General features: G+C 58.6%; 2 protein-coding genes across 3 annotated transcripts; both read left to right on the top strand.

Moving 5' to 3' along the window:
• Positions 1 to 2,587: 2,587 nt before the first annotated feature.
• CRYBA2 (crystallin beta A2) lies at positions 2,588 to 5,906 on the top strand. Of its 2 annotated transcripts, none has more exons than XM_024564288.3 (5): positions 2,588 to 2,654; positions 2,849 to 3,010; positions 3,806 to 3,947; positions 5,084 to 5,226; positions 5,705 to 5,906. In XM_024564288.3, exons 2-5 carry the CDS (start codon positions 2,850 to 2,852, stop codon positions 5,850 to 5,852), a joined length of 594 nt encoding a protein of 197 aa, XP_024420056.2. In that variant the 5' UTR covers positions 2,588 to 2,654; position 2,849; the 3' UTR covers positions 5,853 to 5,906. The 2 variants fall into 2 exon arrangements, with proteins under 2 accessions (XP_024420056.2, XP_045054314.2); XM_045198379.3 differs by having other exon boundaries at positions 2,589 to 2,654; positions 2,846 to 3,010.
• A 4,531-nt stretch (positions 5,907 to 10,437) lies between these two features.
• FEV (FEV transcription factor, ETS family member) lies at positions 10,438 to 14,499 on the top strand. Its single transcript, XM_053919445.2, has 3 exons — positions 10,438 to 10,489; positions 11,225 to 11,299; positions 13,326 to 14,499. Exons 1-3 carry the CDS (start codon positions 10,438 to 10,440, stop codon positions 13,916 to 13,918), a joined length of 720 nt encoding a protein of 239 aa, XP_053775420.1. The 3' UTR covers positions 13,919 to 14,499.
• Positions 14,500 to 14,699: the final 200 nt, after the last annotated feature.

Raw genomic sequence — 14,699 nt, 5'->3', positions numbered from 1 at the left:
TGAGACTCTAGGCCCCAGCTCCTGTAAACACAGAATCCAGCTTGACAGACTCCCCGCAGGCTCGGATATAACACCGGGCGCCCGCGTCACCGACCAGCGCAGACGCACAGCCTGACGCAATCGCCACCCGCGCTCGCCACCCCTCCCGACCTCCGCTGACTACCAGCTGCCACTACCAGCCGCCCGGCTCGGCTTTCCACCCAGAGCGGCCCGCCCGCGCCTCCTGGTGGCCGACTCCAGACCTGTCTGATAGAGATGGGGGGAGAAAGCAGAAGGGAGGGAAGAAGAAATTGGGCTCCTCATCTCCCACCGCTGCCATCGTCCCAGCTTGGGAAACCAAAGCCAGGGACCAGGACACAAAGTCCAGGATTGGCGCTTGCCTCCCTCCATAGTTTGTATTTCCCCTTTATGGTTTTGGGGAAATTATGGCCTATTTATGTCTCTCCAAGCCTCTTCTAGGGTAGGGAGTCAGGGGCTAGGCATGGTTTTGACCCATCCCCAGTCAAACCTGGCTATGGTCATCCCTGCTGTGACTTAACTCCTCCTAACTTGGACTTCACTCCCCATGGTCTAGGGCAATTCTTCACCAGTGAATAGAGACCCGAGGGAGATTTCGGCTGCCCAGAACTCCAGGGTGGAGACATTGGTACGGTGGGCAAATCTTTTCACCTGCACTCATTGTAGAATTTTCCCTACACCCATTCCCCCACAGACCTTTGACCCACCTTGTTCACTCACTCATTCAATTTTACTGAGGGCCTACTATGTGGCCAGCATCACGCCAAGGTTTGAAGATAACAAAACCGACACAGCCTGCTTAAATAGAACTTCCATCTAGTATAAAAGCAAATATTCTTCACACCCATAAATACCCATAAACAAAAGATGAAAAAGGCACGTTTACAGAGTGTAAATGCTATAAAGAAAACAGAGTGACGTGATGGACACTAAATGTCAGGAACAGGGCCACCCAGCATGTAACAGAGGGGCCACTCCAGGCAATGGGAACAGCACATGCAAAGGCTCTAAGGTGGGAACGAACTTGGCAGTGGGAGAAAGGATAGGCCAGCAAAGCCTGACTCAGGGAGGAGGGTAGGGGGCAGTTGCATCTGGCCTGTGAACCCCTCTTGTCACAGGAGGTTGGGTGACCAGCAGTGGCTTTGGAGTCAAAAGGTCTGAATTGCAATCTTGCTCTGACACTGACTAGCTACATAAATTTGGGCAAGACCTTCACCTCCTTGAGCCTCAGTTTCCACATCTGTTTACCCAAACCTACCTCACTGAGCTGTTGCTGAGCCTATGAGGGCAGCAGTTGGCTCATGGGAACAAAAACTACTAGTTCCCTGGTCCCCACCCCTCCACTTCTGCTGGAATGCCTCTTCCATTAAGGAAAACTCACAATTTTGCCAGACGCACTTGCTGTGTCTCTTCGACAGCTGTGTTGTCAAAAGAGGTTGGAAATTCTGCTGCAAGTTGTGAGGAAATGTCTTCCCTGAAGCTTCCCTTGGGGCCCCAAGCGTTTCCCCTCCCTTTCTTCTCCTCTCCCCTCCCTTCCCCTATGACACGTGGCACGGGGATTGGGGGCAAGGGCCTAGGACCTACAGTCCAAACAGAAACCCAAGTTCTCATCTGGGCTGAGCCACTCCCCAGCGGGTCCACTTCTTCCACCACGTTCCTCGGGATCTGTTTAAGCCGCCGCTTCTTCCGTGAAACGCAGTGCAACAACAGCGCCTGCCTCGTGGGTTCGGTCGGAGAGTTAGCTGAGGTCACCCACCTAAAAGCTCGGAGCAGAGCCCCTGACCTGAACTAGGCGCCCAGTAATCAGCGGCTAGCTCTCGGGCAGACTTCGCGAGCGGGTCCCCAGTCCCGGAGCCCTGTCTGGCTGCTGGCAGCCTCGCGGTTAGGGTTGAAACGTTCTTCCCAACAATTAGAGAGCCACCTCCTTGGCTACCGTCATCCCAGGCGCTCTGTAAATCCGCGCCCTCCCTCGGGCGGTTCAACTCGCCAGTGCTCTGCGCCGCCTGGAGCCCCACTCCGCCCCCCAGCTCCAGAAAACTCCCGGAACGCAGCGCCGAGTCTGGGAACTCAAGTGCGGGAGGAAAGGGGCTGCGATGGGCCGGTCCTCCAGGGAAGGGAGAACTTAGGAGAGTGAGGAAAGTCACTTGCGGGGAACCTGTCTCTGTTCCAGTGACCTCGGGCTGCAGAGGGGGGGTTGCACACTGGGAAGAACTGCCCACCCAGAGTCCGGAGGGCGCGGCTTAAGCGGGGACCGCAGGGTTGAGGCTCTGGGCTAGGGAGGCCGCGTTCTGCCCCGAAGTCGGGTGGCCTTGCCTGGCTCTGGCCCGCAGAAAAGAAAGAGCGGAGTCAGCCTTGGCTGCGGCGGGCGCGGGACGTGCGCCTCAGCACTTTCCATTGTCACCGCCGAGAGTAGAGGCCGGACCCGCGGCTGTGGGGGCGGGGGTGGGGGAAAGGCCCGGCTCCCCAGGGGACACACGGGAGCTGACCGCAGCCTGCCCGCTGACTCAGCTCTCCCCACCGCAGCGGGAGAGGGTGCGGGGAGGGAGGCGAGGCCGGCTATAAAGCCCCGCACGTCGGGCCCGCGCGCAGCCTCTGCGTTTTTGCGTCTGTGCCGCGCTCAACTACCCGGAGAATAGGTGCCGGGGCAGGGTCTTTTCAGGGCGAGGGAGGGCGAGATGAGGGAGAGCCACCAGCAACCCGGGTCCAACCCCGCCCAGGTCCAGTCCCCCGGTCCTTCACCCACAGCCCCGGCTGGGCGGGCCTGGGCCTGGGCGGGGCAGGGTGCTCGCCAGACGCTGAGCACTGGGTCCTGTCCTTCTTGCCTCAGCAGCATGAGCAGCATCCCCGCGCCTGGACCGGCGCCCGCCTGCCTCACCCTCTGGGACGAGGAGGACTTCCAGGGCCGCCGCTGCAGGCTGCTGAGTGACTGCGCCAACGTCTGCGAGCGCGGAGGCCTGCGCAGGGTGCGCTCTGTCAAGGTGGAAAGCGGCGCGTAAGGATCGCCTGGACTGGGCTGGGCTGGGCAGGGCTGGGGGGATTCTGGGCTCCCCTAGCTCCAAACCTGGGCCCTCATCTCTCAGCCCTCCGTTTCCTAGTCTAAGCCCTTCCTGATAGAAGCCTACCAACACAGGAAACCCTTTGGCCTCCCCAAAGTCCCCGCCAGCGTAACACAAATCGTAAGAAAGAGCGTATCCTTGTGTGGATAAAAGGGTGCAGGTGAAAAGCGACCATTTGTGCGAGGGGACAGGAAAGCTGTGGGACCAGCTTGAACCCTGAAGGGGTTCCCCGTGGAATGTCCTCTCCGAAGTTTTTCTCTGTAAAAATTAGATGGCTCTGCACTCCGTTTAACAAAAAAGAAAAAGAGAAAGCCAAATCTCTTCCGCTGGCCCCACCCTGGCCTCCTAGAGCCCTGGGCCCTCAGGAGAACTGTTGTTATCACAGGTTGCCACCACACTTTGGCATGAGGATGGGGGCGTTCCTACACCTACTTCTGCAGGCATCTCAATTCTTTGCATAGAAGGGCTTGGTCGGGTGATCTTCGTAGGGGTGGAAATTCTGTCCAACCTGAGCTGGAAGCCTGGACACTTCAAACCCTGGGTAGCAGCCTGTTTAGGGTCTTTAGCCTCTAGAGGGACTGGTTTGCCATGAAGTGGGTACGTCAGGAGAGGATCTGGGGTTAGAGGAAAAGACTGGTTCCACAATATTTTCGATCACAGCAAGCAAGGGGCGGGGGCAGTATCAGTGTCACTGGGCCAGATGCCTCCCAGCGTCCCTTATCTTTCCCCAGTTGGGTGGCCTATGAGTACCCTGATTTCCAGGGACAGCAATTCATTCTGGAGAAGGGTGACTATCCTCGCTGGAGTGCCTGGAGCGGCAGTGGTGGCCACCACAGCGACCAGCTTCTCTCCTTCCGGCCAGTGCTATGTGCGGTGAGCACAGCCCTCCCCCTCCTCTTCTGCCTCCTAGCCCTGGTCCCACCGTGGCTACTCGGAGAGGCCATCACTCACTGTATGGGGGCGTGTAAACACAACTCCTAGATGGGCGGTAGTGGCATTACTTCCCAGAACCAGAGGGCTCTCCATAAATTTGGATTGCAGGCCTAAGCCAGGCACTGGAGATCAGCACCACGGACAGTGCCTAGGCCACACTGGTCCAGGGCAGCATGGGTTCCTCACACCTAGTTGTGGGCAGGAGTGAGACAGTGCCTCTGTCATCACACAGCCCTGTGGGGTCTGGGTGGCTGCTCTCAGCCTCATACACGTGTGCAAGTGAGGCTCAGAGGGGCAAAGGGACTTGCCCCAGGTCCCTAGGGTTAGCGTGAAGATGGGCCTGGAACTCAGTCCAGGCAGCAAGGCTTAGCAGGGCCAGTCTGTGCACGTGTGCATGTGTGTGTGTTGTGGGGAAAGGGTTGGCAACAAATCAAATACACTAAAGGGGAGGATCTCACTTCCTATTTGTTCTGACTCAGGAACTGCACTAGTGGGGCCTGGCGCTGGGAGGTGGAGGAAACAGAGCAGGTGCTGACTCAGCCAAGCTTCTCCATTCCAGGAGGCCAAGGAGCCCTGCAGAGAAAGGGACCTAGGCTATGGAAGCCCAGGCCAAGCCAACACTGATGCCTTGGCCTACCTGTTCTGACTGTGCCGTCCAACACCCCTCAGCTGTGAGAGTAGGGTTCTGGCCAGGGGACTGGTAGTTAATGAGGTCCTTAGGGAAACTGTCTTGGTTAATAGACCAAATTTCTCTTAAGACCTCTGATTTCCCTCATGAAAAACAGGTCACTGTCACAAGATGCTTTCTAGCCCTGACCTGGAAGGGTCTTTGAGATCCCACCCCTCCAGTCTCACCACCTCAACTCAAAGCCACAGAAGGCACCTCAGAGATTAGGCATCTCTGAGCATCCCAGCTTCCCAGTTGCTGGGAAGCTAATGAAGCAAATTCTAGGAGTGTTTGTGGAGCCTAAGTGTCTGTACTACTTGTTATAGGCCATGGAATGGGCAGTGGGGGCTGAGAATGTGTCCATTAACACCTCTTTGGAGAGCTTGACCCCTACATTTCTGTGCCTCAGAACCACAGTGACAGCCGTGTGATACTGTTTGAGGGGGAAAACTTCCAGGGCTGCAAGTTTGAACTCAGTGATGACTACCCATCCCTGCCCTCCATGGGTTGGGCCAGCAAGGATGTGGGCTCCCTCAAAGTCAGCTCTGGAGCGTAAGTCCTGGGACTGGAACAGGGGAGATGAGAAGAACAGTGGGGCAATGGGACCAGGGAGAAGGGTGAGGAAAGGTGATGGGCGTGTGAAAAGACATAGAGAGGTGCTGGAGACTGGAGGGCAGAAGGAAGTAAAGTGGTGGGAGACTTGGAGGCAAGAGGAAGGAAGTTAGATGGTGGAGACAGTCTGGAGGGAGGGGCAGGTTATAGGAGAACAGGGAAACGATATGGGGATATTGTCAGGGATTGAAAACTTCGATGAGGAGGCAGTGGAGGACAGGAGGAGGAGATAAGGTGAGGAAGGTGACAGGGAGATGTGGAGCAGTGAGAAGGGCAGGGAGAGATTTGTGTAGGAAAAAGTGAAGCAATGGTTTTGGAGCTGAGGGTTGGGAACTGAGAAAGGAGAACTACTAATGGAGAACATCGGTGGGCATGGGGGCAGAGCCTACTTACCAGCCTTTTGCCCTCTCTGGTCTAGGTGGGTGGCCTACCAGTACCCAGGCTACCGGGGCTACCAGTATGTATTAGAGCGGGACCGGCATGGTGGGGAGTTCCGTACCTATAGCGAATTTGGCACACAGGCCCACACTGGGCAGCTGCAGTCCATTCGACGAATCCAGCAATAACCCCCATGGCCCCTCTCCTTCCCTAAGGACCCTCAATAAAACCTCCTGAAGCTGCCTGCCCCTCTTGCCTCTTTTTTGGTGTCTTGCTTTGTGATTTTTATCTTCATCTTTCTGAGGTCCTTCCCTGCCAACCTGACCCTCTCTGTTCAGGCTCCACGACCCTTGATTATGGAGCACAGACTGGCTTAGGATGTGTGTGGCTAGACTGTGATGGGGCTGAGAGGAAGCTGCTGGTAAGAACTGTGGGCATCCTGTTAACTACAACTAGTCCCACACTGCTCCTTGGCAAACGCCCATTAGCTTGGGCCAGGATGCTGCGGCCAAATGCCACCTTTGCCACCATCTGGCTGGGGTGCACAGAGCCCCACAGCAGGGCTCGAAGCTGAATTTCAACCTGCACAGCCCCCACCCCCAGACAGGCACCTTCACGCAGGGCAGGACCTCCTTAACTCTGTGCAGGAGCTCTCTTGGGCTCCTCTCTAACATCTTCCTTGTCCCCATAGCTCCCTCTTCAGCTAAGGAAGCCTGCACCCCTTCCCAGCTTTATAGAATCTCTGCCTTATAGAAGAGCAGAGTGTGAGAGGAGAAATTAGTGGGCAGTTCCACCGTCTACCAGGACCTTCTAAGGGGGAGACTTCCTCTCCCTGAGCACAGCCTCCAGACCCTTTGTCTGAATAATAATGATCTTGATCTCTCACATGGTTTGAGCTCCAGCATTTACAAAGCATTTTCATACCCCTCCTCTCTACTGTTCCAAATAACCCACTCTTTATCCTATTTCTCCCCACTCTTTGGAGAACTGGTAAGCTGGGGAGGCAATGCCTCAGCCACTAAGCACAGTGAGCCTGGGTCCTGGGGCAGGTGGCAGAAGCCCACAGACACAGTGGGACTGAGTGTGGCAGCAGCCAACAGAGCCCCTGTCATTAGTGTAGTTTCTTCCCAGGTTCCTCTTTCGTCCAGTCAATAATACCCTCAGTCCCATATTGGCAGGGCCTCCAAGGCCCTGGGGACCCTTTTCATCCTGTCCCTCAGGGATCCTTGGGTTTTCAAGGCCCTAGTGGACCTATCAATGGGGAGGGGTGGCCCAGATCATTGCCCCAGCCCAGAGGAGACAAGGCAATGCTGGCGAACAGTCAGACCTGGACCTAGCAGTGCCCTTGGGCCCAGCTGTGCAAAGTCAGGCATCTGCTTCCCTGGGAAAGAGCCCTGGACCAGAGGTGGGAATACCAGAAGTCAGACCCCATCGTATAGCACCCCTGAGCCTCAACTCCCTCTCCTGTAAACCGGGGCTACTGATACCTGCTTTGTCTGTGTCATGGCGGTGTTGTGAAGATTCAATGAGAAACCCCTGAAAATGCGTGTGGTGTTATGGGAGAGCCCTGGGGCAGCCAACTAGGGCCATCCTTCCCCTGGCTCCCCACCATGGGTTAGGTCTGGACACCAAGGGACAGAGCTCTGGGTGGGGTCTAGAGTCCATGCAATGGATTCTCCTAGCACATTCCATGCTTCATCCATTTCACCAAGGAAGAAACTGGAGACCCTCTGAGAGGGAGAAACCTCAGTGAAGTCAGCCACTTAACTGGTGACTTCAACAAGGGCTCCTGACCCCAAATCCTGGCTAAGTGGAGGCTGACCTGAGCTGTGGCTTACAGCCTCAGGCCTCAGCAAAGCTCCAAACCTCTGGGGCTGCCAAAGGGGCCTGGAGTTCCTGCCGGGTCAGGGCCCCTGTCTCCCTGGGGAATGGCAATAACAACAATAGCTAAATGTACAGAGTCTTGTCTGAGCAGTCAGCATCTTTTATACGAGCCTTAAAATTCTGTATGCTAGGTACTCTAATGACCATTTTACAAGTGAAGAGATGAAGGTAGAGAAGTTATGTGACTCTCCCAAAAGTCACCAAGTAGGAAATGGAGGACCCAGAGTCGAACCCAGACAAACTGGCCTCAGAACCCAGCAGCCCATCTCCCCACTCCTTGTTTTTGGGGACAGGCAATGGGCAAAGGGAAATCTGGTCCCCCTAGGAGTGTCTGTGGCTGCTGCAAAGTCAGCAAGGCTTCAGGAATTGGCAGTGTGACCCTGAACAGGGCACTACCTGTTTCTGGGTAACAGTGTCCTCAACTGCATGACCAGGGAGTTGAGGGAGCTAATCCTTGTGACAACATTTGTTTTGCTAGACCAGGGATCTGACTCTGCTCCCCACACTGGCAACTAGGGAGTGGGGGGGTGGGGCTGGCAAAGGCCAGGCTGGGCCTGAGTGTTTTCACCTTCCCATTCCAGACAGGCCAATGGTTTGCCCAGCCGAGCCGTGTGGGACTTGCAGACCCCCTGCCTGGGACTTGCACCTTGGCTGCAAGCAGCCAAAGGCCAAAGAGGGTGGAGAAGGGCCATTTCTTACTGGTGCAGCCAAGACCCAGTGAGGTTGGAGGACAGCTCTCATCTGCCACCCCACCCGTTCACGCAGTGCATAAACTCTTCCTGGAACCCACCCGCCCCTTTGATACCTGAGTCCTCAGTGAGGCGAGGGCTCAGAGCCTGAGAAGTTGATCCTTCTCCAGTTCAGAGCTGGGATGCCTGGATAGACCCCTCATTCTGAGAGCCTCCCCTTTCTGCCTCAGCCTTCAGCTGAGAGCTTTGAGTGGCTGAACCTTGGTGCCTCCCCTCTCTCCAAGGTCTGACCTCCTACTCCTTGTCTTCTATCTTGGGAAGTGACAAGAAGGCATGAAGAAGAGGCATTGGAACCTCAGTCCCACCCTCAAGGCCCTCCTCTCTTGTGAAGCTGTGAGTTTGGCCTCCAAGGAGCATCCCAACCTCCCAACTTTGCTTCCACCGGCTCCCACATGCACATACTGAAGCCCCCATCCTTGTCCCTATAGGATCTTCTGGGGCCCTGGGATTCCTCATTTCCCTCTACTTTCTGCTTCCCAAGCTCCACCATGGTTCCTTTGGACCTTTGCACCCTCCACCATTCAGACAAACACTCCAGGAGTCACAGCAAGAACCCAAGGAGTTAGAAACTCCTTAGACTTTCCAGCCATTCACAGTCAGGCACCCCAGGACCAGGGGTTATGCAGAAAGCCTGCCCACTCCACTCCAACGCACCCTGGAATCCCAGGTCTCCTCATTTCCTGGGCTCAAGCAGTGGGAGAAAAAGACTTCAAGAGTACCAGTGGCAATGGGGAGCCTGGCCCAGAGCTTCGTCTTTAGCTAGTGTCCCTCCTTAGCAGCCTCTCCAGAGTCAGGAAGCCCCACAGGTACTCAGAGACTCCAAGCCACCTGGGAACCACACCAGTTTTGCTAATACACAATCAGCATCTTTGTCCATTTTTCAGAGTGGATTTCAGCCCCCACTCCCCCTAGGTTGGGGGCCTTGTACAGTACACAGGCCCGTTTTAGCCCCTCTACTCTGTAAGAACAAGGTGCCGATTCCCACCTGATTCAGGGATAACCAGGAAGGCAGTAGTCGTGCAGGTGGAGGGTAGGCTGGGGAGGCAGGGAATGGGAGGGCTGGGAGAGCGATGGTGGTGGTGGAAGTGGGAGGATCATGGGCTTACTCTACACCACAAATTACTGGGGGGAGAGGGATGTATGAGGAAAGGATAAGGCAGGTGAGAAAAAGGACGGAAGGGGAGAGAGGGGGCAGGAGGGGAGCTGGGAGTAGGAGAGACCAAATCGGAAAAGGCGAGACCTAGAAAGGGGGAGGAGGGGCAACCCGCTTGAAGTTGTGGGGGAGACGCTCCAGGGCTAGCCCGGAGGCCTGGGGACCCTGGAAAGGCTGGAATCGGGTGAAAGCGAGAGGCAGACAAGGAAGGAGATCAGGTCTCTAGGGAAGAGCCGAGAGTGGGAGAAGAGGAGGAGGGAGAAGGCGGGGAGGGGGGTTGCGGAGATAAAGGGAGCCACCGCTGCCCGGCCCGGGAGCGCAGCGACAGGAGAGAGGGAGGGAAGCGGAAATTTAAAAGTGAAGATGCAGATAACGCAGCCTGGAGACGGGAACCCGGGTGGGGGTGAGGGGAAAGGAAGGGGGGAGTGGAGCGGTGAGGTGGGTGGGAATGGTCGGGAAGAAGGAGCTGTGGCTTTGGGAGTCCGAGTGGGGCCGGGCACTCCGCCCCACCGATGTTTGCGAAGAGTCAGGGAGGCGGAAAAGAAAAGCGCTCCTGACCCCTGTCAGAGCGCTAGGCCCAGGCCCATCCCCCGCGCGTCTCCCGGCTGCGGGGCGCGGGGGGCTGCCGGGTGCGCTTGGCTGCTGCGCGGCTTGTTGGAGACTTTATTGCGATGGGGCGATAAGAGGGGCGGGGGCGGGGTCCCGGGGGCCGAGGCGACAGCGCTTTAATTAAAACGGAAATTGCGGCCCCTGCCCGCGCGGGGGGCCGGAGGGTTCCAAGCTGCCTGGTGGCTCGGAGCGCCGTTCCAGGACCCCCGCCACACCCGGCCAGCCCCCTCCCGCCAGGCCCTGCTGGACCTGGCGCTGTCTTCATCTCCCAGTTACCCACGGTCGACTCGGGCGGGGATCGGTACCCCGGAGCGCAAAGCCTGACGCGCCCCCCCTTTCTCACCCCCCCTACCTCCCACCGCCCAGCCTCTGGCGGCGATGAGACAGAGCGGCACCTCCCAGCCCCTGCTGATCAACATGTACCTGCCAGGTACCAGGGACCAGCCGGGGGCTGGAGGCACCGGGACCCGGGGCTGGAAGTCTGGTCTGGGGCATGGGAAAGGGATTGCTGGGGTCCAAGGGAAGGGGCGCGGTCCGGAGACTCGGACTGCTGGAAGGATGGAAAAGTCTAGGGCGCTGGAGGACGTTAAAAAGCAGATGGAGAGCTTTGGGGCTTTCGTGTGAGGTCCAGAAGCCTCGAAGTGAGCAGATCCGGAGACTAGCGGGTGGAGGGCGCTCGCTCAGGGGCTGACAGAGCCTAGAGGGGAAACAGGGGTCTTCGGTGTGGCGGGGGACTCTGCGCCTGCAGTGTTGGGAGGCTGTGGTCCGCCGGGCGTCGCCCCTGCACCCTCGTGGCTCCTCACCTCGGTGGTCCGAGCGTTCCCACAGGCCCAGCTTTCCAGGCGCCCTCCTCTGCTCTCCGATGGTCTCCGCGCGCTTCGGCTCAGCTGGCGCAGTCCCGGCTCGGCTTTATAAGCTCACGCCGGCCCGTTCGGAGAGCGGATTTCCTTTTTCCTGGACGCGTTTCCTGACTTGGGCGTTATGGAGGGGCTCTGTGCGGCGCGCGCCGGGGCCAGGCTCCGGGAGGAGGAGCCGGGCAGCTCGGGCCCCCAGCCTCACGCCGGGAACCAAGGCACCTCTTCTCAAGCCTTGCTCCCGGGGCCCTTTGGGTCAGGCCCACAACCTCCGCCTGCGTCTGCCTGACTGTTATCTTCTGCTACCACAGATCCCGTCGGAGACGGTCTCTTCAAAGAAGGGAAGAGCCCGGGGTGGGGGCCACTGAGCCCAGCGGTACAAAAAGGTGAGCTGGCTGGAAGACTGGATGGGTGGGGGCGAGGACAGTGGACAGGAGCCAAGGCATCCATCCAAGAAGGACAGGCGCTACCACTCCCAGAACAGAATGGAAGCGATGTGCATGCACTGCAAGGCTCTAGGAGGCGGAGGGTCCGGGCATAATTGTGGGGAGGATTTGGGGAGGCATTCACTTGGCCTTGAGCTTCTGCATCTTCTGAGTTTCAGCGCTGGACTTGCAGGCCAGGGCAAAGGGAGAGAATCTGCCTTCACTCACTCTTTTGTGAACAGGGCTGAGGCCCTTGGAGTCCTTTGCCTGCTGGCAACAGGAGCCCAAGCTCTCCCCGCCCCCTGCCCCCGCACCGCTGGTCAATGGGACCCGAAGATTTACTCCCTGGAAACGAGCACCCCTATCGAGGATGGGAGGGGGCAGTTAGCACCTACCCATCCCACAGAACAGCAGCGGCCGTTTCTCACCCTTCCTCCCCCCCACCCAGCCCGCCAAGTTCGCTGGGTCATTGCAGTTGATTCCTAGGTGCGAAGACAGCTCGCTGCAGGTAGCTAAATTACTCTCTGCTTTGCCTTGTTGATGGCGGGGACTTACTGGCCTTCCAAGCAAAGCCCTCCCTACAGCCCTCCACCCAGTCGGCACCCTAAATCTCACGGTTACAGTAAGCATAAAAACGAGGTTGGCAACAGCTCTATTCAAAAGGGAACACGACTCCCAAGAGGAATGCTTTTCCAAGCCTCTGATGTTGCTCTGCGTCTGTACCAGCTGCACATTTTTACCCAAACCGCCCTTTGCTGCTGTCCCTAAAACTCAACGCTCCCTACCTGCAGCCAGGCAGCTCCTCACTGGGCTCCTGAGAGGGACTGGGGTTGAAATTGTGGAGGGCACCTTCTGGGTTCTGAGTGAGTCATTGAAAAAGGAGGAGAGGTTCCCTAGGCTCTATTTGAAGCAATAATCAGACAACTTTGAAGGGAAAATCTATTTTATTCTAAAAGAGGGGTGGTGATTGTATCAAAAATTTTCTCGGCTTGTCTGATTGAGACTCCAGGACAAGGTAGTGGGAGTTCTGAAGCATCTCACTCTCTCATCACATGAATACCTGGGAAAAAACCTTCTTGCCACTTCCAACCACCCCAGAATCGGGAGAGGGCAGAGGAGCCTAGAGATGGACAGAAGATGGGAGCAGGGAGGGAGCTAAGCACAGAGGCTTCACGGTCTCAGTCCCTCTTCTCAGAGCAGTGCACCTCCCAGAGAAGCAGGACAACTTTGCAGTCCCCGGAATCCCGCCTGTTCCGAAAAAAGAAACCGAACCTATTTAGCGCCAGCACAGCGTTCTGCGCACTAGACCATGGCGAAGGCGGAGAGCCTTCAGAGGCTGCCCCTCCTCTCACGCACAGGGGCCACTGTCCCCACGGCCTGTCTGATGTGGTGCGGCATGGAAGTCAGCCATCGTCTCTTCCGCACCTCTGGTGGGCCATCCAACTCTTTGCCTTTAGGGGCTGGGCCTTGTCCAGTGGCCTGGGTGGTCCTGTTTCACGCCTGCCCTGTCTCTCTGGATCTCAGGATGCGGTCCAGCTGGGATTTGGCAGTGTAAACACCGGCGCAGGCTACCGCTGGAGTTGTGCAGGCTCTGGCCTGAACTAGGGCTCCAGGCCCAAGTGGCCGCAGGGGCTGACATCCTGTCCTTGCTCACCTCGGGGAGCCCAGTGTCTTGCTGCGCCGCTGCCTCCCTGCAGAGGAGGTGATGCTTCGCCCTCTGCTCCCCATTCTCACAAAGCCACGCACCCGCGGGGCTGTGTCCTCCTAAGTGGGAGGCGCATTTTCATTGCGGAAAATGGCTAGGATAGCTTTGCTGCTCAGCCCCTCCCTGGCCAGCCGCTTCAGCTGCGCCCAGCTGCAAGCCGAACGTGTCCTTTTCCTCACGGACACCGGTTTCCTCGGGCTGGGCGGGTGTCCCATCTCACCCCTTTCCCCACCTTCAGCCTCCGCCTCCCACCTGCGGCTGACTGCTCCCCCTTCCCCACAGGCAGTGGGCAGATCCAGCTGTGGCAGTTTCTGCTGGAGCTGCTGGCGGACCGCGCCAACGCCGGCTGCATCGCGTGGGAAGGGGGCCACGGCGAGTTCAAGCTCACGGACCCAGACGAGGTGGCGCGGCGCTGGGGCGAGCGCAAGAGCAAGCCCAACATGAACTACGACAAGCTGAGCCGCGCGCTGCGCTACTACTACGACAAGAACATCATGAGCAAGGTGCACGGCAAACGCTACGCCTACCGCTTCGACTTCCAGGGCCTGGCGCAGGCCTGCCAGCCGCCGCCGCCGCACGCCCAGGCTGCCGCCGCCGCCGCCGCGGCCGCCGCGGCCGCCGCAGCCCAGGACGGCGCGCTCTACAAGCTGCCGGCCGGCCTCGCCCCGCTGCCCTTCCCCGGCCTCTCCAAACTCAACCTCATGGCCGCCTCCGCTGGCGTCGCGCCCGCCGGCTTCTCTTACTGGCCAGGCCCGGGCCCTGCCGCCACTGCCGCCGCCACCGCTGCGCTCTACCCCAGCCCCGGCTTGCAACCCCCGCCCGGGCCCTTCGGCGCCGTGGCCGCCGCCTCGCACTTGGGGGGCCATTACCACTAGACGGGCGGCCGGGTGCGCGCGGCCTCTCCCAGACGCCCAGAGCCTCGCTCAGTCCCGTCCACGTTCTGGGGAAGACTCCCCGGCGCCTCCCCGACGTTCCTCTGACCTCGGATTTGACTCCACTCTTCGCCGCACCCAGCCCCGGGGGAGGGGACCCGAAACCCTCCCAGTTTTCCTCTAACACTGGACTTCCCCGGCTCCCCTCCCAACCTCTAGGGGAGGGCGCCCGTGGCCCCTCACCTCCTCTCCCCTCCATCTTCTTCTAGATCCAGATCACTGACGGGTGGCTTTCAGGCCTCCCTGGCGTTTCTTCCCCCGATCTGTACTTAGGCCTGGCCCCTGGAAGCCCCTCCATTACGACCCTTCTCTTTCGAATTCCAAGTCTTTTCTCAGTTTTTGTCTTCCCCACGGAGCCGCCCCGATCCCAGTGGGGTGGAGGCCTCTCACAGCCCACCTTCTCCTCCTGCGCACCAGAGCGGGCTTGGTAAGGGCCACCGAGGGGGCTTCCGGGCCCTCTGCCTCCCACCCCGCCTCTCTCGCCGACGCCCGGTGTGTTCTCATTCCCTTCCGCACCCATTAAAGCTCCCGAGTTGCCCGCTGCCTCCTCTCTCAGTTCTTTGCTGCACCAGAACCTTCCTTTTTTTCAGGGAGGAAAGAAGTGAGATGCCCAGCTCAGGCCTGAGCAGAAAGGCCTGCCAGAGAAGAGCTGGAGGGAAAGAGGGCGAAGCAGGCGGTGTGCTTGCTGCGGGAGGGGAGCAGGAGCCCATGGGGGGCGGGCCCA

This window comes from Desmodus rotundus, chromosome 2 (assembly GCF_022682495.2).
Source record: "Desmodus rotundus isolate HL8 chromosome 2, HLdesRot8A.1, whole genome shotgun sequence".
NCBI lineage: Eukaryota > Metazoa > Chordata > Mammalia > Chiroptera > Phyllostomidae > Desmodus > Desmodus rotundus.
Note: the sequence above shows the minus strand (reverse complement) of the source record. Positions and strands in the feature narration are given on the sequence as shown.

What these genes read in the sequence shown, in the direction of transcription:
- FEV (XM_053919445.2), top strand. Translation starts at nt 10,438, where the DNA reads ATGAGACAGAGCGGCACCTCCCAGCCCCTGCTGATCAACATGTACCTG. An exon ending in GATCAACATGTACCTGCCAG is followed by an intron (nt 10,490 to 11,224) that starts GTACCAGGGACC and finishes CTGCTACCACAG; the next exon opens with ATCCCGTCGGAGACGGTCTC. An exon ending in GAGCCCAGCGGTACAAAAAG is followed by an intron (nt 11,300 to 13,325) that starts GTGAGCTGGCTG and finishes CCTTCCCCACAG; the next exon opens with GCAGTGGGCAGATCCAGCTG.
- CRYBA2 (XM_024564288.3), top strand. Translation starts at nt 2,850, where the DNA reads ATGAGCAGCATCCCCGCGCCTGGACCGGCGCCCGCCTGCCTCACCCTC. An exon ending in GTCAAGGTGGAAAGCGGCGC is followed by an intron (nt 3,011 to 3,805) that starts GTAAGGATCGCC and finishes ATCTTTCCCCAG; the next exon opens with TTGGGTGGCCTATGAGTACC. An exon ending in CTCAAAGTCAGCTCTGGAGC is followed by an intron (nt 5,227 to 5,704) that starts GTAAGTCCTGGG and finishes TCTCTGGTCTAG; the next exon opens with GTGGGTGGCCTACCAGTACC.